General features: G+C 38.0%; 1 protein-coding gene across 8 annotated transcripts in view; it reads right to left on the reverse strand.

The window, feature by feature from the left end:
* Positions 1–26,986, reverse strand: part of RTEL1 (regulator of telomere elongation helicase 1) — a 106,947-nt gene that overhangs the window by 63,951 nt on the left and 16,010 nt on the right. For all 8 annotated transcript variants that reach the window (XR_011972293.1, XR_011972292.1, XM_072633260.1 and 5 more), the window contains 8 exons: positions 24,790–24,865; positions 23,842–23,926; positions 22,976–23,041; positions 20,915–21,068; positions 20,315–20,353; positions 17,824–17,902; positions 5,999–6,096; positions 4,959–5,014 (listed from right to left, as the gene is read on the reverse strand). Coding sequence is in view for 6 of the 8 variants with exons in the window: in XM_072633260.1 (XP_072489361.1) it covers positions 4,959–5,014; positions 5,999–6,096; positions 17,824–17,902; positions 20,315–20,353; positions 20,915–21,068; positions 22,976–23,041; positions 23,842–23,926; positions 24,790–24,865 (653 nt within the window). In the remaining 2 variants the exon portion in view is untranslated. The remainder of the gene's footprint in view (positions 1–4,958; positions 5,015–5,998; positions 6,097–17,823; positions 17,903–20,314; positions 20,354–20,914; positions 21,069–22,975; positions 23,042–23,841; positions 23,927–24,789; positions 24,866–26,986) is intronic.

Here is a 26,986-nt window from a genome sequence, read left to right on the forward strand (position 1 = left end):
GGAATGAGGGTCTAACTGTAGATGGCCTGGGGTTAAAGTTAAATCTTATTTGACTGGCAATAAAGAGCCAGTGAAGGTTTCTCAGCAGGGGATGAAATGATGTTGAAAATGATGAAAATGGCATTTTAGGGAAATAAACAGGAAGCTGTTCACATATCTAGGAATGAAGCTGCAGTGGGAGTAGAAAGGAAGATACTTTGAAGAAAGAACTGACAAAAACTGGCAACAAACATAACACAAGAATGGGAAAACTTAAAAATGAATACAAGGATTCAAACCTAAGTCACTAGAAGAACAGTAAAAGCCACTGATGAAAACAGGAAATTAGGAAGAGAAATCAGTCTGAGAAAACCCCAGATCAGATAGTACTCTATTTGATTGTTAGGTAGGCTCAAATTCTGAGGTCTCTCTCTACCAGGTTTATACTCAATAAACTTTCTGTAAATCCCATTCCTTTCTTCCCCCACCCCACATAACATCATCTGGGCCATCCCCCAATGGTGACAATAGATGGAGTTTCAATAAATTTTAAACATATCATCTTAATTTTAAACTTAATCTCCTTCAGGAGATGGCATGTTGCCCAACTTGTCTTATTATGACTAATAAAGGGAACACCAATAAACAAAATCATGTGAAATCATGTGAAAGTAGCAAATCCGCAGATGCCCAAGCCTTTGCAAAATGAAGCTAGCCAACTGCAAATTTCATTCAACATTCAATGAGCATTTACTGAACACAGACCAAATGCTATTTATTCTTCCATTTCCAAGTTCAGATTTATGCAGTGCTTCAGAATTTACAAAGTGGTCTCTATACATTATCTCATTTGAACTCAATAGCGATGCTGTAAGGTAGTACAAATATTATCATCCCCATTTTACAAACGAGGAAACAGAGACTCTGAAAAGTTAAGTGAATAGATGATTATACTTCTTCTGAAAGGCTTACCAATTTGAGTATTCAAAGCATGGTGGGTTATTTACCACTGGCTTGTTATCACCAAATGGTGGATAGTTAAAGGCAGGAATCCAAGAAAATACAAAACAAAAGAGGCAAACTCATTGATACGCTTTGGGTAATGGATGACGTTAAAGGAAACACTTCCCAAACTTGAGGCAATTCTGCATCATATTTGCTGAGAGAGGGAGCACAGAGCAGTGCAAAGAGTGACGTCAAGAGTACCTGGGTTCAAATCTTGGATCTGCCATGAATGACTCTTAGGCAAATCATCTGACCTCCCTAAGCCTTATTTCTTTCAGTAAAGAAGGGAGTTAGTTGGATTATATGGTCTCGAAAGTCCTTTCTAGCTCTACATCTAGGATTCTAAATCACTTCCTCTCTCTGACCCTCAGTTTTTGTTTTGAAAAGTTATAACAACACAGGGTTAGACTAAATGGCCTCTTTCAATTTTACATGCTTGACTCCTGTGAGGTTTCAGGAAATCACTTACCTAGAAGGAACACTCATCTCTACTCTTAAGTATGGGCTGAAGAGAACACTAGTTTCTCTAGATAGTACTGCCTCAGACTGCAGGGGAATAAGCTCCACAGGTCAATGGCACAGCAACAGAAGAGTCTTTCTTGTAGCTTTTGTCCATTCTCTGGACAGTGACTCCAGCAGGACTTGTGAGACTTATTCACGCTCACCCATGAAAAGGAGGAGAACAATTACTACCTTTATGTTTCCAAAGAGTTGTTTTCCTTCTACCCATTATTGCTCTGGTCAAAAATACAAGAACCCTTAGAAGCAATCAGAAGAGGAAAAAGGGGAATCTTTGTAAGGAATCTGGAAACACTAAAAAAGCAAAATCTTCTTTCATTCAAGTAGATTTTTTTCTCTTCCCTTTCTCATGAAATGGTATAGAAGAAACCAGGAAATCTCTGCTATATATCACTCCAGAGTAAGTGAATAGCTGAGAGTAACAAGGGATCTTCTGCAACAATGACCCTTTCACAATTTGTGGTAGAAAAATTGAAGCATACATCAAGAGTACTAGTGCTGCTGTCTGTTTCCAAAAATCACTAACAGTGAAAGAAAGAACACCAAATGAGGACAAATCTAATTATACTGCTCTGGTACTTGGAGTGAAATACCTGACATACACATATGGTCCTTTGACATTCTGTTACAATGACCTACAACAAAGAAGCTACTGATATCTACAGAGGGTACTGATTAAGATGCCAAAACCTAAAAGTAATGACAGTCTAGCAGCCACTCCCTTGGTGAATACTAGAGAGGGCAGGATAGAACAGAGTCCTCACCAACAGAGAGAGAGATAAGGAGGGAAGGGGAAACCCAGAGCAAAGTACAGTCACTTAATGTTAATCAAAGCACAGTCACTTGATCTCAATCTTTTGAGATTGAGTCACTGCCAGAAATGCTGCTGAAAAGTGACACCAAAATGCAGGATGTGCCGAGAATTAAGCAATTCTACATATTCTAGATCCAGAACAAAGTCCGGGTCAATTCTCCTCCCATCAGTTCATTTCATAGCATTTGAACCTGTTTTTTGGTTTAATATCCCTATTCTGTAACTAGCACCTCTTTTAAGACTCATCATGAAACTACCCACCTCCTAACAGAAAGGTGATGGACTCAGGGTGCAGGATGAGGCAAATATTTTTTGGATATGAACCAATACACAAATTTGTTGAATTTAATTTTACTTCAAGGGTTTTTTCTTTTTTAATTGGGAGGGAGAAAGAAAAACTATTTTTAAGTGCAAAGAATTAAATTTTTAAAACTAGAACCTATTTCATAGAGCACTTGTGTGATAGTAATGAAGGAAAGAGCTATTTCCCTTAGTTTTTCCAGTGGTCCACAGGTTTATACACATATAGAGTTTTTCCACTCCATAAATTCTTCATAGATCCCATCCTTCAAAGCCTCACTCAGGTTCCACCTTCTTGAAGTTTTCCTGAACAACGCCAGCTTATCTGTATTCACATCTCTTGACACCTTTCCCACCCACTCTGCCATCTCCTAAGCCTGTTTTAGACCACTGTCTAATTGTTTTATGTGTGTCTTTCTAACCAGATTGTAAAAGCTTCCAGGGAAAAATCATGTTTCACACTACTCTAGTCCCTTATGAGTAGACACATTAACAGATTACATGATTATGTCTTAGCGTAACAGATAAACAAACAGCTGATGCCCAATAAATGCTTACTGAGCTGTACATATATGATTTGGGGCAGTTCTAGCTTTCTTAGGATCCTGCTGGGCTGAGTAATGTTTGTTTGATCACTAAAATAACCAACAAGCTGTAGGGTAAGCAATTAGATTAGAAGTTGTAGGTAGACATGGTGTGGTGACTGGCTTAGCACAGACAACACAGGCCCTTTCCATTCCATTTCATTCAGCGATGTGGGTATAAAAGAAGAAACAACAGAATTTTGAGTTCCTTACAAAAATACAGTGCAATTACAAGGAGTCAGGTTTTTTTGCCAGGGTTATCAAAAAAGCTAAAAATGTTTTTCTAACTGCTTTGATCAGGCTACCTGCACTCTTTCCATTTACTAAGCATCTAGTTATGATAGACTTCTAAAATGACACCTAGGGTTTCATCCAACTAAGAAAATACTGAAATAAACTAAACTGATTTCATAAACTTGCACAGAATACCTAACGAAGTCCTGACAGCAGTTCTGAACAATATGCAGGAAGTAGGAAGGGCCATCATAGGGCCTATGCTGATTCCATGTAAATGCTTTGTTAAAAAGATCACTATTAAACAGGATTCCTTAAAAAAAAAACAACAACAATGCTATGTAATAAATACTTGTGGAATGAATACACATTCCACTTACAGAACACTGACAGTGAAAAGCTGGGAATAAACCAGAATGTCTGATACATTCAAGAACCATCCGTTTCAAATATGTGATTCAACAGAAAATAATATATAGGACAGAGATGAGAAAAACTCGTTAGATGATTAGCAAATCCTTAGTGAATTCAGACATCTGTCATATCCTTCCCCTCTCTCTCCCTCCCTCCTTCTTTTTTTAAAAAAATAAAAATTAGATTTCACAAGAATCCCCAGCTCCATCTGGTGGTGATGAGAAAGGAACACACCACAGTTTAACCTTCAGTTCAGAAAGAATTAATGGTGTAATAACGAGGACAAGAAACTAAAGAAGGGTAGAAGCAAAAGCTGTTACAAAAGCTGGAGTTTCTACGGAGAATATAGGAAAATTATGGCATACCAACAAGAAAAAACTGTTGAATAAGTATAAGTTTTCACCTGAATAGGACCATAAAATATGTGATTCCCAAAGAATCTCATTTTTTTTTCCTGGGACTATCTGGACATAGCTGGACCTGCTCTTAATGAGAATCTAGTTGCCTGACTCCTTCAGAAAATGTTTATGGTTATTATCAAAATGTAACAGAAAAACAAACAACCTTATAGGGCACTGGGCAGTGTGGTAAAAATGGCAACAGTAATACTAATAGGAGTCATAGAAGTAATAATAATAACTAACACAAAACAGCAACAACAAAAATAGCTGGCACTTATTTATGTAATGCCTTAAATGTTGGCTAAGTGCTTTACATTGGTATTGGCCTTAGAGTTGGGAAAACCAGGAGGCCAAATCCTGTTGCTGACATGTACTAGACATGTGACCCTGTGTACCTACCTCTCTAGACATCACTTGCCTCACATGTAAAATAAGGGGGTTGGACTGGATGGTCCCTTCCAGCCCTAAAACTAGATTCCACGACCAGGATCCTACGTACAACAGGATTTTAAAACCACGTCTCAACTTGATGCCCTGGATTTCCATCCAACAGCTTTGATTCACAGTCTTCTCTCATGCACATCAATCCAACGTTTTTAGATAGAACCTTTTTTAGTTCTTGAGGACGGAAAGACTCTTACTGTCTGCCATATTTCTTATTACGCTTATGGACGGAGAAAGACAAAAGATGGGGCCTAAATGACTTACCTGAATGATGTCCACCAGCTTTTGTAAGCCTGCTGTGTTGTTAAATATCCCAGTACCTATGGATAAGGGCAAAAATGTAGTAAGTTCATCTCCTATAAGTACAAACAGACATCTAGAACAAAATCATGCAACACTGATATCTTATCTCTCTGAATGGTCTCCTGGCGAAGAACTATGGTCAAGAACTATCTAAAAGGTAGAGTACAACTAGACTTAGAGACCAAAATAAGCTACTTTAAATGACCACATTGGTCCACAGGCCCATAATACCTCAACCAGATTGCAGGTGAGATCTACACTCTGGTTTACTCCTTGGTTGTCAGTATTATTAATTTAGGGGCACAAGATTTCTTTTCAAGCTAAGTGCTTAATACAGATTTTATTAATGAAAAAGTGCTCAACTGCTTTTCCCAGAGAACAAATGTGTAAAGTTATACAGGAGAATCATTTTATCCCCTTTGGATTAAAAAAGGGAGGTAAGATTGATTAGGGGAATAACCATGTCACTATAGGGCACATAATTCTTTCTAGATAGAAATCTGGCTGAGAATCCAGTGTAAAAATTGCTAATAAAAAATACTGGTTTTGCAAATACAGTGAAACTCAGAGGCTGAATAATGTTAATTCCTTAATGTCAAAATTACAAAGGATAAAAAAGCTTGATCTCTGTAAATAAAAGAACTTACCCCAAATTATATTTCAGGGCAATTACAATTCACTTTGCAAATGACTCTTGGCAATCTGCAAAGCTAGGGGGGCTGCAGTTAATAGTCACCAAAGCATTAACAGTGAGTGTCCTGCTGGCCCTGCTACATCACTGCAAAATTCCTCAAGTTACACTGGCCATGTTAATGGCTCAAATACAAAGAAGCAATCTTAGCTTAAAAAGCCACTGTCTCTTCATCTCCCTTTCTCCTCACATGCAATAGGTACCCCCCCACACTTGTTGGGATAGGGGAATAAAACATTAAAAAAACCCATCACATAACAGAATGAGACAAATTTGGAGCAAAAAGTTGCATGCTGAGAGAATGACTTACGTCCTGCCATGAACTGTATGATCTGCTCCAGTGAGTCCAGGAGGGAAGACTTGGTCTGAAAGGTTATGTGCGCTTCAGCAAACAGATCAAAGATATAGCTGCCAAGTAAAAGAAGCAAAGTTTTAGATCTGACAAAAGAACACCGTTCACAGTTAGGAAGAAAGATTCAGATGCTCATGTTACCCAGACAAAGATGTGAAGCAGTTTTAGGCACCACTACTATGCCAAAGTTTCCTATTTATGGCTCCTTCTACTACCTTACCTTCACCAGTGAGACAGTAACTTCAGCTGTGACTGACCTTTCTGTGCTGGCTCCTTTTTCTAAGCTTACTCCACCCACAACTGATGCCTGCTAAGTCTCACACAAAGAATCCAAAAAGGCTCTCCACCTTGCAATGTTTATCTGTTGAACAGAAGACAGTATATAGTACAGTCTGGGTCTCGACTCAAAGGACTTGGATCCACATCACATCTCAAATTTTTACCATTATGAACTTGGGAAAGTTACTTCACCTCCCTAGGCCTCAGGATCATCACCTATAAAATGAGTGCTGGACCTGAAGGCCTCTGAGGTCCCCTCTGGGTCTGAAATCCTGTAAGACCTTATCTAAGCAATGAGTTTCCTGATCCACTGCCCTGTTGGTACGCATGTGCAAACACACTCATATACAGAAATTCTTAAACTTTTCATACTACTATCTGTAATTGTATTTTATGCAGTATCACTAAATACAGAATGGGAAGTTAAATGAGCTTATATCCAACATACACTCTTTATATTGAATAAATTTCAGGGTTTCTGAGTGGTGATTCAAATTTCTTAGCTTTCTTCTTCACTATCTCAGGCCAGAATGTTGAAATTAAATAAGCACAGGCAAAGAAGAGGTTAACCTTTCTTTCTTGGCAGATGATAGGATAGTTTCCTCTCCAAGGTCCTATCCCAATGCCTCAAAGTATTGCAGATAGGTATCTATGTGTTCAAAGGCTGACCCTGTACCACAGCAAAGTGCTACAGGTTCTACCAATGTTGCAGAAGGTCCAAGTGTGGTCCCAATAACTGCCTGAGCCTCTCCCTAAGAACCAGCCCAGTCAAGGACAGACTGTCACCTATGGGCTGGCCACTTGGTAACAAATGAAAAATGCAGAATGGTTCTCAGTCCTGCCCCAAGATCTTCCACTTCTGAGGCAAAGGTAGCAAAAATGTAACAAGTGGATGAGGCGGTAAAAGGATAGCAAGAGTCACATTTCATTCCAACTATATGTATTGATTTAGCTATTTGTATTCTAGATGAGAGATTCCTGTCCAATGACACAACATATGAGAACATGAATTCTATCAGACTTCACATTTTTGTTATAAACAAATACAGAACCCTTATGTACAAAAATATTTATAGCAGCTCTTTTTGTGGTGGCCAAGAACTGGAAATCAAGGGATGCTCGTCAATTGGGGAATGGTTAAACAAGTTGTGGTATATGAATGTAATGGAGTACTATTGTGCTATAAGAAACGATGAACAGATAGACTGCAGAAAAACTTGTGTGGACTGATGCTGAGTGAAGACAGCAGAGCCAGGAGAACATTCTACATGGTAAGTCACAGTGTATGAGGACATTTTTTGATAGACTTAGCCTTCACAGCAAGGCGTCAAGGACCTAAAACATTTCCAAAGGACTCATGATGCAAAATGCCATCCATATCCAGAGAAAGAACTATGGAGTCAGAATGCAGAATGAAGCAGACTATTTTCTCCATTGTTATGTTGTGCTTTTCTCATGGTTTCTCCCATTCTTTTAATTCTTCTACGCAATATGACTAATGCAACAATGTGTTTAATAGGAATGCATGTGTAGAACCCATATAAGATTGCACACCATCTTGGGGAGGGAGGGAGGAGATAGGGGAAGAAAATTTGGAACTTATGGAAGTGACTGTTGAAAACTGAAAACAAATAAATTAATAAATTTGGAAAAGTAATAATAATAAACAAATATAGAAGATAGAAGAAGTTGAATCTAAATGGGGAACAAAGTTATGATTAAAATTGAAATCATCAATTGGGAAAACATCTTGCTTCAAATATTTCTTTTTATCTATAGTATACAGGTCCTATACTAAGCAAATTGAAAAAAATGACAAAACATAGAAATAGCTGATGCTGAAAGGGCTGTGAGAAGACAGGAACATTGACCAATGGAGTGCAAATCAGTACAATGACCCTGGAAAGCAATTTGGAATTATGCTAGAAAGAAATGACTAACATATCCATATCCTTGGTCCAGAGATCCCATTGCTATGCATATATCATCCGCCCCCCAACGAAATTACAAAAAGAAAAGTCTCATAAGCACCAAAATATTCATAACAGTAGTTTTTGTGACAGCAAAGAAAAAAATAACTATCCATTGATTGGAGAATGACTCAACAAATTTGGGTTCTATGAATAATGACATGTTAAAATATCATAAGAAATGATGACTATAAAGAACTGAGAGAAGCATGGGAAGACTTATCTGAATTGATGCACAATAAAGCAAGCAGAACTAGATCAACAGGACACACACAGACTGCAACAATTTAAACTTAAATTTAAAAATTTAAAATTTTTAAAACTTTAAACTTAAATTTAAAAATTAAAATTTAAAAGATAAAAAAGAGACTAAACACTATGTTACTATCACGACTAAGCATGGCTTTACAGGTCAATAGATGAGGAAAACTGTACACGTTGTCATACGTGGTCAATTATGGATGAGTTTTGCTTAGCTTTTTTTTTTTTAAATTTGTCTTTTAATCTTTACCAAAAAGTCATCAGTATTTGATTTCCATGTTGACTCTGAGACTGCACACATTCTATAGAATTTACTTTTTTTAAGAAGTACTTTTGAAGAATTTTCCAGAATGGTTAGTTACAAATGAGGAAACTATCATGACTCAAAGGCCTGGAGACAGTCTATAAAATGAAACATTTGAAAACCATGGAAAACTCTATGATATAACTGAACTGGTTGGATAGAAGACAGAATGGCAAAAGGAATTATTACAATTTGGTTTCTTCTTGGAACATCTACAATTTGAGGGCAAACTGACCTATTAATTCTGTTCCACATGACATATGTAAGAGTACTGTAAATCATATGGGGGAGTGGAGCGGGAAAGAGAGAAGAAACAGAGGGAGACAGAGACAGTGCTAAGTACTTGGGAAATAAGGACATCTCTCAGGAGTTTACATTTTAAAGGGAAACCAGGAAGCAAGAAAAAGGGGATGGATGATAGGATAACCAAGCAGGGCTGCTGACAAGGAAATGGAGATGTTCAGAGAGTGAACTGATCAGGAGTAAAGTTAGCAGTCCCTCGTGACACACTAAGTTAGGACTCAGGACTCAACAATCCTTTGAGTGAACCTCAGGGCAGAGTTATCTACAGTAAAACAACTGCAGGCCAGGAAGTTGAGTCCAAAGGATGCAAAGTGATAATCCAGTACTGTATGTCACAAATAAGCATTTTCACATTTGTTCATTTGTATTTTGATGCTCAGTACTCATGGATAAGTATCTGCAAAAAGACTACCACGCAAATAATTATAGTTTATGTATAACATCTGCTGGAGAAGATGAAGAGGTAGATAAATTCTACAAAATTAAATCAGCATAACTTCAATGCAAAGGTAGACATAAATCAGGTTAGACATAAATCAGGTTAGATTCTAACCTGAAAAAGGGGTTAGAAAATGTGATTTGGGACTAAGAAATGAAAGAGTCCAAAGTTTTACAGAATACATAGAAGCTTCACATCTATAGATTAAGAACGTTCCCATTGCACAGTACCCTCTTTAGAACTGGTTCAAAAAGGGAATAACATACACACTCAACTGGGCATAGAAATCTATCTTACACTATAAGAAAGTAGGTGGGGAAGGGGATAAGAAAAGAGGGGGTGACAGAAGAGAAGGTAGATTGGGGAAGGGGATAGTCAGAAGGAAACTGTTTTTGAGGAGGGACCAGGTGAAAGGAGAGACAGAAAAAAATAAACACAAGAGGGAATAAGATGGAGGGAAATATAGTTAAGTCTTTCACAACATGACTCTTATGGAAGTGTTTATCCATATGTACAACCTATATTGAATTGCTTGTGTTCTTAATGAAGGGGGGTTCTCAAAGGAACACAAAGTTTTTAAAAAGTAACGTTAAAACTGTTTTAACATGGGGGAGGGAGGGGGGAGCCAAGATGGCAGTGTAACAGCACACACCTTCTAGAGTACTGCCCCCAAGCCCAGCCAAATACCTGTAAAAAATGGCTCTAAACAAACTCTGGAGCTGAAGAACCCACAGAATGATGGAATGAAGCAAAACTCCAGCCCAAGACAGCCTGGAAGGTCACCAGGAAGTGTCTATCATGCCACGCAAAGGGCAGGGTACAATCCAGCAAGGGCCATGCCGGCACAGACAGGACCAGAGCAGACCTTGGGGAGACTGAATCTCTCGCACCTGTGGCAGTTTCCAGGGTTCAGGACCCCCAAAACACCAAGGACAAATTGGAAGGTCAGTTGGAAAAATCCTGTGGGACCACTGTGGCAGAGTGGAGCGGTCTGGCCCCAGCCCCAGGGCAGCAGAGGGGAGAGTGGGCAGAGGAATCCCCAGCAACCTCAGCAGCAACAGGGGGAAAGATAATCACTGTTTCTGGAGCTCTGGGCCCACAGACTGTGGGGGAATCAAACCTCTGAAACCTCCCACCCTCACTGGAAGTACAGCTCTACCTTGACAAAGAGCGCAAAAGTCAAGTAAATGGCTGGGGAAATGAGCAAAAACTGCAAAAAGAATCAGACTAGAGAATCTTACTTTGGTGACAAGGAAGACCAAAATATGCAAACAGAAGACAACAAAGTCAAAGCTCCTTCATCCAAAGTCTCCAGTAAAAATGTGAATTGGTCTGAGGCCATGGAAGAACTCAAAAAGGATTCTGAAAAGTCAAGTAAGAGAAGCAGAGCAAAAATTGGGAAGAGAAATGAGGATGATGCAAGAAAATTATGAAAAACAAGTCAACTGCTTGCTAAAAGAAATAAAAAAATGCTGAAGAAAATAACATTGTAAAAAAATAGACTAACGCAAATGACAAAAGAGATCCAAAAAGCCAATGAACAGAAGAGTGACCTAAAAAAGCAGAATTGGCCAGATGAAAAAGGAAGTCCAAAAGCTCACTGAAGAAAATAATTCCTTACAGATCAGAATGGAACAGAGGAAGATAACGACTTTATGAAAAATCAAGAAATTATGAAACAAAACCAAAGGAATGAAAAAATAGCATACAATGTGAAATATCTCATTGGAAAAACAACTGACCTGGAAAATAGAACCAGGAGAGACAATTTAAAAATTATGGGACTACCTGAAAGCCATGATCAAAAAAAGAGCCTAGACATCAGCTTTCAAGAAATTATCAAGGAAAACTGCCCTGATACTCTAGAATCAGAGGGTAAAATAAATATTGAAAGAATCCATCAATCACCTCCTGAAAGAGATTCCAAAAGGAAAACTCCTAGGAATAGTGTAGCCAAATTCCTGAGCTCCCAGGTCAAAGAGAAAATACTGCAAGCAGCCAGAAAGAAACAATCTGAGTACTGTGGAAATACAATTAGGATAACACAAGATCTAGCAGCTTCTACATTAAGGATCAGAGGACCTGGAATACGATATTCCAGAAATCAAAGGAACTAGGATTAAAACCAAGAATCACCCACCCAGGAAAACTGAGTATAATACTTCAAGGTAAAAAAATGATCATTCAATGAAATAGAGAGCTTTCAAGCATTCTTGATGAAAAGACCAGAGATGAATAGAAAATTTGACTTTCAAAGAGAAGCATGAAAAGGTAAACAGGAAAAAGAAATCATACAGAACTTACTAAAGCTGAACTGTTTACATTCCTACATGGAAAGATAACATTTATAACTCTTGAGACTTTTCTCAAGTATTTGGGTAGTTGGAGGGATTATATACATATAGACAGAGGGCACAGGGTGAGTTGAATAGGAAAGGATGATATCTGAAAAAATAAAATTAAAGGGTGTGAAAGGAATATATTGGGAGGAGAAAGGGAAAAACAGAATGGGGCAAATTCTCTCTTACATAAAAGAGGCAAGAAAAAGCTTTTTCAATGCAAGGGAAGAGAGGGGAGGTGAGAAGGAAAAAGTAAACCTTATTCTCATCACTTTTCGCTTAAGAAGGGAACAACATACATGCTCAATTTGCTATGAAACTTTACCTTACACTAAACGAAAGTAGGGGAGAAGGGGATAAGCGGGGGTTGGGGGGATGACAGAAGGTAGTGCAAACGGGAGAAGGGCATAATTAGAAGTAAACACTTTTCGGGAAGGATAGTGTCAAAGGAGAGAATAGAATAAATGGGGGGCAAGATATGATGGAGGGAAATATAGTTTGTCTTCTACAACATGACTTTTATGGAAGTCTTTTGCAGAACTACACATGTATAACATATCAAATTGCTTGCCTTCTCAGTGAGGATGGATGGAGAGGGAGGAAGGGAGAGAAGCTGGAATTTAAAGCTTTAAAAACAAATGTTAAAAATTGTTTTTACATGCAACTGGGAAATAAGATATGTAGGCAATGGGATACAGAAATCTATCTTGTCTTCTAAGAAAACAGAGGGAATGGGGATAAGAAAAGGGAAGGGTGTGATAGAAGGGAGGGCAAATTGGCAGAAGGGGTAATCAGAATGCATGTTGCCTTGCAGTGGGCAGAGGGGAGAGATGGGGAGAAAATTTGGAACTCAAAATCTTGTGGAAATGAACAATGGAAACTAAAAATAGATAAATAAATTAGAATTTTTTAAAAAACTGTTTTTACATGTAACTGGGGAAAAATAAAATACTCAGGAAAAAGTACTCACATCAAAGAAAGAATTGGGAGGTGCAGAATATGGCAAGCAGCAAAGTAAAACTGATTACAATGTAACAGATAATAACTTGGAAATGATTCCTGAAACAGTTGTCTATATACAGTCAAGCACTAACTTCTAAAGAGCAACAATCAACATTATTACAATACTAGAACAGAAGTAAAAGACATGAATACAATTAAAATTATTTAAGTTACTAGTGCAGAAGGAAAAGATGCCACCACCAATTACAATGATTTCATACAGAAATTTAACTAATGTAATATAATATAATGCCATAACGAAAAGACCAAAAATTTCTAAAGACAACCGTAATCAGCAAATACTCTTTCCGCATCAAGTGGAAAAATACGGCAGCCAAGGTCAATACTAGATAGAATATAAACCTTCTTTGAAAAATCTTACAGAAAAGGATGGAAGATTATGAGCAATAAATATCACGTCAAAAAAACAGTGAGAAGTGGAGGGAAAAACATTGAAGAGAGCTCTGACTCAGCAAAGTCATTCCAAGGGTATTTAAGGATGAAATTGGCAGGACAACAGACAAAAAAATGGAAAGGACTGAAAAAAAGGTTCTTTTTGAAAAAGATAATGATAACAAACTTGACCATCAAGGTCATTTAGATTTTAACATCAGATGTAAGGACACCAGATGTTTCTTTGGGAAGAAAAATATCATCAAAGAAAACAAAGTTGTGCAAAGCAGCTGAACTAAACCAAGTATTTAAAGAGAGGGTCCCCGTGGGGGAAACATCTTTGAGAGAATTTAGAGGTTGTCAAGTTATCTGCGAGAGGGGAAAATATCAAAGGCCCAGAGAAACTCTGAGAAGTTATCATCAAAAAAGAAAACCAAGAAAATGCCAATAACTACAAGCCCATGTGCCCACTTTTCTATCTATATAAAATTTTCATGAGAACAATCTACATATTCATCAAGGCTATCCTCACCGAAGTTATGAGAATGAAATAGGAAGAGTTTTAATAGCAAAATTCCAGAGTAAATTACATATACCTTTACCACTACATAACTCACTTCTTTAAAAAATTTAAGATAGTGAACATCTGTACTCAGATAAGTCTGTGATCTCGTAAGTCTGATGATGTCTTCCGATGACGCAGGCTGCAGCACTTCCATGTTGGGACTCTCGTGTGCATCCTCCTACAAGCTTGGCACAGTGATGAAGGCCTTCCTCATGTTCTCTTGGCACTTTAGGGATAATTACAGAACACTCTGGGTGATCAACTACCCTTCCTATACGACCAGGCTATCATCTTCTCCTACCATCTATTTCCTGGAAGACATCTCTTACTTCTTTATTAGTTATGTACAGCTGCCTACCCACACTTACCATTTGCCTCTCCACTGGCTGCTGTGTGATAATGTCAATGCTGTGTATTCCACATGTCACTGCCTCACAGCAACACTGGTTTTAAATGAATGTTAGTTTAAAAAAGATGAGCCTTTGTTTTCAGGAGCAGCTTGGGGTTAAAGGTGCTCTGCTATTTCCTAAAGGCAATCCAATCAGCTCTTTTCCCTCTGTTCAAATCTGCTCGTTGTCCTTCTACATTGTGAGTCCCACATATGCATAATGGTGAAGTAGCTCTGGGGTCATACATACAAATGGGTCTCGCAATCTGGACAACAGACATTCTATTTAGTCATTCCTGTGTAGATGGATGCATCAAACTCTTTCAAAAAACTGTGATGTTTCAGGGCATATGAGATTGTGCTGGTTACATCAATATCACTAATCATCTTAAAAACTGTTCAAATTCTCAATTAAACAGAGATGTGTGAGTTAACACAACTGTGAGACACAATCTTATAACCATTAAACTGACAATGGCAGATATTGACAAAAGTCTTACCTATACAAAAAGGTACATAGTAACATCCTTTTAATGATGGAAAACCATAAACAACCTATGTGTCCAAAGTTTGAGGAACAGTTGAATAAATTATGGCACATGAACACAATGACATAAGAAATCACAAATATTAAGAACAAAAAAATATAGTAAGACTTACATGAAACAAACTAAACTAAACAAAATCACAACAATATAAATTCTGACTATATCTCTCTAAGTTACAATACAAATAACTTTCAAGTCAGATTCAATAGGAAGTTATCTGGGTCATGTGACCAACACGATGGAGGACTAGACATTTTCTACACCCCTCACAATCTCTCCAGTCTCCCCCAAATAATAATTGCGCACAAAAGATCAAAGCAATTGTAGCTAACTCCATAAGCCGAGATAAGAATTCTAACAAGGTAACAATCTTATATATTAAGAGCAGAGAAGGCTAATTCCTAATTCTTAATGCACTCACTTGGCATTTTCTCCCTTACCAACTCCCAAGCTCTGGCAGGGTACCACAACCAGAACCTCAGGCATATTTTCTGGAATTCACTCTATAACTTCCTCGCTGCTCATCTCTGTGAGCAAACCCTAACTCACATGACAATGAGCAAAAGAACTCAGCTTTGCCCAACTGCTCTCTCCCTTCTTCCTATAGCTCCTCCTCCTGTGAAGGTGGAGGTTTAGAAAAACTGAAGAGTATTCTGTCTGGGACTGCAGAATACTGATATAGCAGCACTCGGTCAGAAAACTAAAGAGAGGTAACAGTGACAGGGTACTAGAGGGTGTAGGGGCTGTACCAGGCCTAAAGGAAAGGGGACTGGCATTCATCTAGGACCAGTTTCTGTCCTCCCAGGATTTGCTTGGGGCAGGGAATGTGATTGAAACGACTGAATACTTCAGCATGGGAGGAATCTGATCAGCTTTGAGGTCCAACCCTAGGGAGGAAAGTCAAAAAGGTAAAAAAGGAAGAAGTCAGAAAAAAAGCAGTAGAGGAATATAAAAACAAAAGACAAAACCTGCCAAAGATTTCAAGAGGAAGAAAACTCGGTTAAAAAATTGGAGTACAAGCAGATAAATTAATAGAGGAGATATTAAACAGAAGGGAAAATGAACACCAGAGCACTTAAAGTCCAAATACTTTAGAATAAATGATAGATCAAGGAAACTGAACTAACACCTGATGAGATAGAAGACCCTGTGGATTTCCAAGAGAGCTTGGGCCCAGAACAGGAGGCTCTCAAATGGTTCAAGAAAGAAACAAAAATTGTGAAAGCAGAATACATGGCCTGCACAGGAAAAATAATTTTCAGAATAGAAAAGCTTGACTCCATAGTGACATGTCTCTTCAAATCAGATTCAACCAAGAGACAAATGAAGCATTTTTTTATAACTGTTATTACTTCTGACCCAAAATGGAACCAAAAACTTCTACAGGACAGAAGATAAATTTGTATAAGGAGGCATAGGTGGCATAGATGGCAGTGTAAATGTCTCAGCTTGATTCCTCTTATTCTCTGTATGTGGGTAGTCTGCTCCTTGCATGAGACTTACTAATTTGGTGGCTGAAGATTAGCCTACCTTTCTGGAAAAAGCAAGTCACAAAAGCTAAGCCTTAGACAAAATGTGCTAAGGAATGAGGGTGGATAAAATTTCTAGTATCATTGGAAAGATGTCGTTTGAGAAGGAAGAGATAGAGAAGGAAATTCAGCTTCCTACCAGTTTTTACAAATTCTAGGCTGTTTCAAAAGGAAAACACAATGCAATATGTGATACAGGAATAGAATTGAGAGAAAAACTGAAGAATTCTGGTGTTTTGACCAATCAATTAATAGGTATCTATTAAACTCCTTCTATGTACTCGGCACTGAACAAGGTGATGGGGATACAAGTACAAAGAATGGTACATGTAATTGGAAAAAATAATAAACTATTTACAATAAAATAAAATCATTCCTCTTCTCAAAAAAAAGTACAAAGAATAAAACAATCTCTGATCACAAGGAACTTCCATTTGAATGCAGGAGACAAGTATATAGTATAAACAGAAAGTGAATAAATACAAATATATCCCCAATAACCAGATCCCAGGTAGTTTGAGTGGGAGGGGACTGGTAGTTGGAGGATTCAGGAAAGACTTCAAGCAAAAGATGGTGCCTAAGCTGCATCTTAAAAAGGAGAGAGACTCTATGAGGTGATGTCCACTCTAGACATGAGGAACAGCCAGTGTGGCTGTACTGCAAAGTGAATGACAGGGGGAAGAAGAAGGGGGTTATTGTACAATGAGATAGAAATATGAGGTTATAAATGTGGGAGACTGGACAAATAGTTGTGCTATTGGTAAAAATAGGAATGTTTAGAAGAGGAGAGATATTTTGGGGGGAGGAAAGTAATAAGAAAAATAACTGTCACTTGAAAAAATGAAAAGACAATTATTAAGTACCTACTATGTGCTATGTATGCACTGTATTAGGCTCTGGGGATACAAATACAAAAGTGAAACAGCCCCTACCCTCAAGAAAATTACATTCTAATAGACAGAGACAACACATAGGAAGAGTGGTAGCCAGAAAAGGAATTTTAGGATGGGCTGTCACAGGAGATAGTAAGTAAAGTCATAGGGCAGTCAACAGACCCTTTTCAGAAGTATTTCAAAAGTGTCACAATATTGACTTGATTACTGTCCGCAGAATATAATGAAAAGCATGAAGGGAGGAGAAGACAAGAAGTAAAAGGACATACAGATAACAAGGTGGATGGCTGGATGGAATGTGAAGCATAGTGTAGGCTGGATAGATAAAGTGTGTTAGGTTGGTTTGTAATGAACTGGCATCATTCACTTAGAGTTTACTCTGTAATCATCCTAATTTATCAGGTCAAAGTTAGGCTGGCTTTTAGGGGCTGAGCTCTTAAGTCATTTGCTCTTCAGGATCTCAAGCCCCAAAGAGAAACATTAAAGGAACCTGCCCTAAACAAGTGATATAAGCAGACATAACACAAAATGTGGAACCCTGGGAAATGAGCCTCCACAGCTAGGACTTACCTTCCAGGCTTAGTCATGCCAGTGTTATTTCCTGGGAGCTCAATGGCATCGATTACACTTTCCAGCTTAAGAAGAATTACTGCCAAGGCAAACAAAGGAAAAAATGAGGCGAAAGACTGGTAAAAGCTGTTATACAAGCTTCACTGTTCCCCTTAGGCAGGTCTACACACATATCTCCTGGATCTACACACAATATATTCAACCTCACACTTCTATGGGGGGGTAAAAGAAAGGAAGTAAGACATGAAAGAAAAAAAAGAAAGTCTTCATTAACACTCTCACACTCAATAGCCAGAATATTTATGTGAAGATCAAACAACAAAACCTCTCTTTCTACATCTTTAGGCCAGCTAACATCATGGCAGTGCTCACCATGCCTCTACTGATCTCTGAACAAAAATGTGCACTTTATTTTCCTTAGTCTGGAGTTTCTTTGGGCCATGCTCTAAGGAAAAATCTCAGTCTAAAAAGCACTAGCAACTCCCATTTGTCCCAAAACTGGCCTGATACTTTGCTCTCTTAGAAATTCTGATAGATGGTCCTTTTGAATTTTCTTTCTAAAAATGTTTTATTGATGCTCCTTGTCTTTATATCAATTATTCTGCTGGGGGAGGAGGATGCTCCCCCTCCCCACGCAGGTTGAATCCTCCAATGTAACAAAGAAAGACAATTAAACATAATCACCAATGATAACTATACCAGACAAAGTATAAACATTCAGTTTTAGTTCCCAAATTCTCAGCAGTGAAAGATAGTCCACTCTCTCTTCCCTGGGGTCCATTGCCTTTTTTAGCTCCCAAGAGTTCAATTCCTTCTAATGAGCCTCTCACTGACACTCTTGTAGTCACTGCATTTGTGGCTGCTCTTGTTCATCTTACTGCACTGTCTATCAACTCACAGAAATCTTTCTAAGTTTCTGAATTTCTCATATTCCTCATTTCTTATTACACAATGCTCCATTATGTCCATATGCCTCAGTTTTTAAGTCATTTCTCAAATGTTGTTCACTTACTTTGTGTACAATTCTTTGCTACCCCAAAGAAGGCTAACATGAATATCTTGGTTTTTTGAGACCTGTTTCTATGTTTCACTTCCTACAGCCATATACCCACTTAGCAAAATCAATGGATCAAAAGGATGTATAGTTTAGTCACCTTGACTGCAAAATTCTACACTAATATCCAGAATGATTAAACTAACTCATAGCTCAACCACTAAAAGTTTATTAGTATACCTGTCTTCCAGAGGCATCTCCAACATTTACCTTTACCATCTTTTGTCGTCTTTGTGAATTTATAGGATGCACTGAAAACAGTTGTTTAATTTGCATTTCTCCTACTATTAGTGATTTAAAACATGTTCCCATATATTGTTTATAGTATATAAAATTAATATGAAAATAATCTGCATCATTTGACCACTTATCTATTAGGGAATGATGGGACTGTTTTATATGTATCGATTCACAATATATTTTGGATTTCAGATTTTTAATCAGTGATATTTGATGCAAAGGATTCCCCTCCATCTGACAGTTTCTCCTTTTTCTTCAATGATTTTATTTGTGCAAAAGCTTTAAAATTTTATATAATTATAATTACCTAGTTTATCTTTTATGAATTCCTCTATCCCTTGCTATAAATGTGAAAGGTACTTTATTCCATTCTCAAATCTTTCTGTGACATGACCTTTTTAAATTCAGGTCATGTATTCATTTGGAGTTTTTGGTGATATATGGTATAAGATGTTGATCTAAATCCAATTTGTATCAAACTGCTTTTCAGTTTTTCTGGAAATTCTTGTCAAAAAAAAATCCTTCAGCCAAATAATTCATGACTTTGAGTTTACCAAACACTGAATTACTATTTTGTTACATTAATCTATTTTTCTACTTTTTAGCCAATACAAATAGGTTTTATGATTACTGATTTATAATATGGTTTTCCTCATTAAATCCCTTGAGATTCTAAACCTTGTATTCCTCCAAATGAATTTTGTTACAGTTCTGTCTTGCTCTATAAAGTATGCCCTTGGCTGTTTGACTGATCTAAGCACTAAATTTGTAATTAATTTAAATAACAGCATTCTTATTTTGAATTCAATTTCTCTCAATATTTTCCAGGTTTTTGTTAGTACTGTATAACGGTGATTTTTGTGGATTTATTTTGTATCCTACTACCTTACTTCAAGCTATTTATTATTTATCTCAACTAGTCTCTTCATTGATTTTTTTGGGTGTGTTGTAAGCATACCCATCACGTCACCTACAAATAGGAATAATTTTGTCTCCTCTGTCAATTCTTGTAATTTTGCTCTTGTTGCTATAATTAGACTAGAATTATGCCAAAATTATGGGTAGAAGTTCCTTCTGAGGGCTTTAACTAAAAAAATTCAACAACAATCCCCTATTTAAATTCAGTATTCTAACCAGCAGTACTATACAGCTCAGTTTCTTAGAAAAAACAGGTAGAAGGAGAAAAGTTAGACTTACTTTTTACCTTAGCTATATCTTCAACCTCCATTTTCAGACCTGTACAAAACAAAAAAGCAAAGCAGAGTCAGTATGTAATCCTACTGACAATCGGGCACCTTATACCAGATGTAGGTAAAATCTCTGCTGATCATCTTTCCTCATTCTATGTCAGAGGACAAAGTAATATAAGCAAAAAATGAGAGTTGAATAACGAACCCAGAAATTCTTCTAAAGATATGTACAGTTGAGATATGGCACTGGTAAGTTAAAAACTTCATACCACCAATTTGTACATACACTGCTCCAAAAGAAAGAGATACAAAGCAATCTGGGAAGTGTCCAAAATAACTGATAGTATATATACTTAATTTTAGAATCTGAGATGCTGACTCCTCTTCATCTTAAGGAAGGCTGCTGCTACCCTAATAACTACAAATTTCAATGGGACAAGGTTCTACTTGGCTAGAATGTGGATCAGCTGCCTTCTGGGATCCCAGACTGTCAGAAAGTCAATTTTCATATGGTGGAAATCCTGTTTTTATCCTAGTTTGAAGAAGTTTGATCCTTTGTTATTTCTCAAAAAACTTTGTTTCTTGACTCTCTTCATCTCATGCCTACCTGAATTGTCGAGTTCCATGTTGAATTCTGCATGGATTTCATTTTGCTGCAACAACTTTGTCTGTTCTTCTAGCACCTGATTAATAGCATCTAGGCCAGATGCCAAGTCGAAGGGAGTTAGATCAAATGAAGCTGATTCCTCACATACCTTTTCCTGAGATGTAAAGAAACCCAAGTTGAGAGCAGAACCAGGAAGGAATGCTAAAGACATTTCAATTCTGAGTAGCTCTAGAGTTGGCAAAATCAGAATACCATGCCAGTAGACTAACAAGTCACTAAGACACTTGTCATGTATTCAGGTAGAGAAAAGAAACAGAAGAAGTTAAAAGTGCAGGAAAATGATACCCAGATCCCTTAATTAAAACAAACCTGATGCTAGCCTGGCCAAAGGATAGATGTTAATGGGAACAGCTTGGCATCTCCTGTGTCGTGGACTCCATAGCTGCTCTGTACAGCCAGAGATATAACTTCCATGAAGAAGCATAGATGCTTTGGAGCCACTTACTTTCAAATAACTATAATAATTAAAAACTAACATTTACATAGAACTTTAAGGTTTGCAAAGAACTTTACGTATATTATCTTATTTGATCCTCAAAACCACTCTACGAGGTAGGTGTTATTTTCATCCCCATTTTAGAGATGAGGAAACTGAGGCTGAGAGAGGTTAAGTGACTAGCCAAGGGTAACACAACTAGTATTGTTTGGGATTGAAACTCAGGTCCTCCTGACTCCAAATCCAATGCTTTGTCTATATCAAAGAAAAACATCTTACCCACAGCTCCTTACTTATGCCTTTATCTCAGGACTTTAGTTAGCTTCTCATGAAAATAATTGGAAAATGCAAGCAATATGAGTTCAATATTGAACATTCACTAATGAAACTCATGGGCTTTACCAAGGCAATTATGAATCATATAATCTTAAGAAGAGAGTCGTAGAGACCACTCCCAAATCATGGATAGAATATCCCCTGGCCCTGCATCCAAAAAATGGCCCTCCCAAGTCATAGTCCAATCTCTGCATGAACATTTCTAGTGACAGGAAATTCACTACATCATAAAACAGACCATTTCATTTTTAGCTTTAGCTCTAATTTTTAAGATGTTCTTCCCTACAATGATCAATCATCTATTCATTCAATGATCCTAATTCTGAAAGAGGGCTTAAGAATTAGGGCTTGAAACATACCTTATTCCAGAACCATTTCTGGAATGGCAAGCTTTAAAAGTCATGGTTCCCTATGGTAGTTTTCCTTGCTCACAAAAACCAATGGCATTGAGAACAAAGAGAGTGTTTCCTTTCAGACTAGAGTTAAGGAAATATTATAAAACAAGAAAATGATGGCAAAAAGGAGAAAATTTACCTGCTTATCATTTTCAAATGCTATTGTCCCCAAAAGAAAGGAAAAATAAATCCACATATTATAACATAATTTCAAGAATCAACAATACACTTTGATGAAACAAATTCTATCACATTGTCGGTAGGACTGAAGAATGGCTTCCAAGAGACTTCCACCAATCTGGCAACATCCAACAAAAGCCACAAAACTAACCATATTTTTACCCCAGCTGTTATTAATATAATGTTATTAAGAGAAAAGAAGACCCTATCTATACACAAATGTTCCCATGTATCAAATGGTTGGGAAATAGCTAAATAAATTATGGCATGTCAGTGTAATATATGCATGTAATATATGTGATGTGTCACAAAAAATAACAGATATGAAGAATACCAAAAAAATAGAAAGACCAAAATGAAGTTGACCTCAATCATATGAATAAAAACCAATAAAGGAAGCCGAAGTTTGAAGTGCCAAGACTGGCTTTTACTGACTCTTATTCCTCTGTCCCATCCCTAACAGTCCCGCAGACATATACTTGTGAGTCTGCTCTTAAAAAGGACTTAATCTAATAAGTCTCTGGGAAATTCAATCCAATTACATGCCAAGGGAGGAGAATGTCATGGGCTTGGGGAGATGAGAAGATCATCAGGTCATATATGGAGAACATAAAATCACAACAAGGGTGAATGTAAAGAAACCTAGAAACTTACCACATTGTGAGCTTCATCAAAGATCACTACTGTCCCTTTAAGGTCAATGTTGTGTGCCCTTCGAGTCTGCAAAGCAAAGTTAAGGAAAGGGAATGTATAATGCTGGAGGCAGATGAAACAGAAACTAAACTCAGCACCCACATGGAGTTGTGAAAGGCTTCTTTGGGAATAGGCTTCAAATGGTCTGGGACTGACCAGTCTTTCAGACTAAATAGTAACTGTTCTGGGGAAGCAGAAAAATAGGAAAGAAAACTGAGAGGCCCGTGCTGAGGAGATATTCAGAAGCACATCGCACACTTTGTGCTTGGAGCAAGTACTCTGGCTTCTCTCAGCTACCCTCTTTTACCTCCTACTGTTACCAGAGAATGCCAGGGTTTTTCCCTCTTGTACTCTTAGTGGAAACGAAGTTCCAGAGCACAATGAGCCAAATGATGCAAAGGTTTCCTTTCCGCTTAGGTATCGAATGACCACAATCTTTTTGACAAAGTAAGTATTTGAAGATGTACAGAACTGCTCTAGAAAAGGACCTTTCCCAACAGCTTGGCACTGTTCATGATACCACAAATTGAATGATCTACAACTTTGGTAAATATAAGCCTCTGCCTGGCACAGTCCCAGGCTCCTGTCCAATAGTAAAGTCTGAACAGATCTTATTCTACTGCTGCTCTCAGAGGGTTTGGGGTTTTTTTTACTCTTGCTCTTTCCTTTGTGGCAGTGAAGGTACAAAGGACCCTGAACCAAACAATGCATTTAGCTAAGGCAAAATGTGTACCTTAAGCATCCCTCCCCTTTAACCTTTTCCACCAGGCTTAAGTCACGAAAAGTCAATAAGAAAATAAATACTAATACAAATAATGAAGTATTACCTTGGAGTCCAACAGATAATTGTATGGCATAAAAATTATGTCTGCTTGCTGCTTTAGTGTCCGAGACAAATAATAAGGGCAGACTCTGTTTAAAATGAAAGAACAGGGAATCAGGTATTAATCCCACTCAGAGAAAGACGAGAATGCATTTTCCTTTTCTTGATTACATACAAACTCAAGGGACTGGTTGTGTGAACTGGATTGACCTCCTGAATGAGTTACAAGTTCACCTTCTCTGAAACTCAGAAAGAGTTTCCTAGGAGAAGTTCTGACATTGCCAATGGAGAGAATGGGCATATTAGGTTTGAAGACAGAAAACAAAAGCCCAATTCATAGATGCTTCCACATGTCAAGAAATTACATAAGGGGAGAAGAACTTGGAAGTCACATGGATCAAAAATAACATTTTAGTTTTTGCTAACACTGGGCTCCCCATCGAGTCTGTAACATTAACTCTTCAAAATAATGTGGCTACAGCTTTACAATTCTCAACCTTCTTTCTGAAGAGTTTTACTTGCAGGAAGGTAAAGACCTTCCATGTAATCAGGTAAAATTGATCTCTGGCTAATAATCCTTTATGCTGTTTTCCAAGATAGCCAAGAGTCCACAAATAAGGAGACGCAGCATCAGAACTAATTACTCAACAACAAAAAGGACGTGGCTGGGACCCCATATGCTCAAGGACATTAGCAAAACTTAGAATAGAGTAAGAACTGGCAGAGGTCTGGGCTATAAGCTCGAAGGACTTCTGAGAAGAGCCATGAGGGAGCTCACACAACTCCAATGCCTCCTCAGGGGCAACTTGTGATCACTGTTCCAAAGCCCTACTACCTACAGTAATGCTGAGACACCTTGTGGTAGGCAGCAGGAACTGTGTGAAGGCTCCAATCAGTCAGTATTCCTCTGCTTCTCACAAAGGCTGAGCAGTGAAGGAAAGGGGGTTCTTACTTGTGTTTGTTGCCACTTTTAACCAAATCTTCAATATCCAAGATGGAAGTGACCAGCTCCTTCACTGTGCTTTTCTCTGTGAGAATATAGCCAAGAATAAATAAAAGTCTGTTTTTCACATAAAGGTTTCATGAGTTCTTAAGTCAATCCTCAAGCCCCAAGGGCAGAGATCATTCCATAAGCTGGGTAGTATAGCTTCCCAAGAGCAAGGTGATCTGGAATAGTACATAGGGCAAAAATATAACACCTGGCACACTGTAGTGTCAGCACAACTATAAACTACCTTGGGGAAGTCTCAGGAGCATCAATGAAAGTCAGTGGGAACAAAGAATATACACAGCCTACACCTTAGCATTGAGTTCTCCTATCCTAGGCATTTACTGAAACTCATAGTTTAGATGCCAAACAGGTGAGGACACAAAGCTAGTCTTTTGTCCAGGTACCAATAGAAGCAGAATAGCTAGCTGCTTCTCACCTCCATCCCCAGGATAAAATGTCTGGTATCAAAGCCTAGGGAGGCAGGAATGCCAAAAGATATCAAAGTGGTCTGAGCAGGAATGTCCACTGGCTGCAGTCTTATTCAGCCTTATGTGATAGAGTGGATAATAGAAAAGAAGCTCACTCAGAGATCCTCGGAGAGTAAACAGACTTATCTTTTTCCCTGTCACTATCCCTCACTCAGACAACTAAGTGACTAAGTGGAGAGAATGCCAGGCCTGGAGTCAGGAAGACTCATTTTTGTGAGTTCAAATCTGGCCTCAGACACTTACTAACCATGTGACCCTGGCAAGTCACTTAACCCTGTTTACCTCACAGTTTCCTCATCTGTAAAATAAACTGGAGAAAAACCACTCTGGTATCTTTGCCAAGAAAACCCCAATTGCATCACATTTGAAGAGTTGGACACATGTGAAAAACAAATGAAAATCCCTCATTCAGTCTGACAGATAACCTTCCTCCTTCTCAAACTCTCATGAAGACAGCAGTTGCAATAGACTGTTGTTCTTGCCTAATCTCAATTCAAGCAAACCTCTGGAGACAGGCATCAGTCAGAATGAGCTGTTAGGATGCAATATGGAGATAATTCACTTCTTCTTGATTTGTTTTCTTACCAATTAAAATAAATTCTGGTGTCTTTAAACATAAAAACAAAAAGTCAGGTTCAGAAGCAATACAACATAGAAGAGTTTAAGGAACAATAAAAATCTGAAGCTATAACCAGAGCTAAAGGGATCAATGAGATGAGATTAGAGACACAGCAGTGTGAGGATGCATAAGATCCCTAATATCCCAAGCCTGATTATTGCACATAGTATGGAACAAACCCAGGGAATACAAAAGGGACCTGAGGAGGAACAACCTGACAGAGAAACAGCCTTGCCACAAGAACAAAGAAACGTAAGGCCCATGACGTGGAAAACTAAAGACAAGCAAGAGGGGAGGAGGGGTGCAGGCAGGGAAAATGCAGTAAGAGTCAATGCAGTGGAGATCCGTCTAGTCTAAGAAAAGGGACAAAATCAAGATGGAGAAGCCAAGAACAAACCTCAGAAAAATTTTGCATGGTAGTAAGATTTATTAGGTTACGTAACAGTAATTTCAAATCATTCTGGGGTAGGGGTGGGGAAGACCTTGATAAAATACAGTGATGAGATAACCCGACTCTGATATCTTTACTCTGACCTTCCTCTATCATAGCCAACGGGTGGTAATCATCCCAGGCCAAGTACAGAATCAAAAATTCTGGACTGAGAAAGTTCTACATCTGGGAGAATAGTGGTATGGTTAAGCCATCTAAAAATGCTAGTTCTTTCTGCTGGTAATGGAAATTAGGCATCAAAACTTTATGTTAAGCTACCAGGGATTCAAGGTAAAAAGTCTCACTTAAGCATATGAAACACAGCTTCTGAGCCCTTTAGTGGGGGCTGGCAGTTACAAGAAGGTACCAATATATAGAAGATGCATTAACCACACCACTACTGCCTATTCAATCTTTTTCTGAGTAGAAGTTCTTAGACAGACTTGAACCCTTTAAAATAACAGTCCTCTCATCAGAAATGTGGCATAGGCTTTCCAGGGATTTCCTTGCCACAACAGTAGCTAGCATTTACATCAGTAAGTTCTCTGGTTTGGTCCATTCCAAGTACTAGGATTCTAATTCCAGTCACAAGAATAAGCCAACACTTGTTACCTCCCACAT

Source organism: Notamacropus eugenii, chromosome 1 (assembly GCF_028372415.1).
Source record: "Notamacropus eugenii isolate mMacEug1 chromosome 1, mMacEug1.pri_v2, whole genome shotgun sequence".
NCBI classification, from domain to species: domain Eukaryota; kingdom Metazoa; phylum Chordata; class Mammalia; order Diprotodontia; family Macropodidae; genus Notamacropus; species Notamacropus eugenii.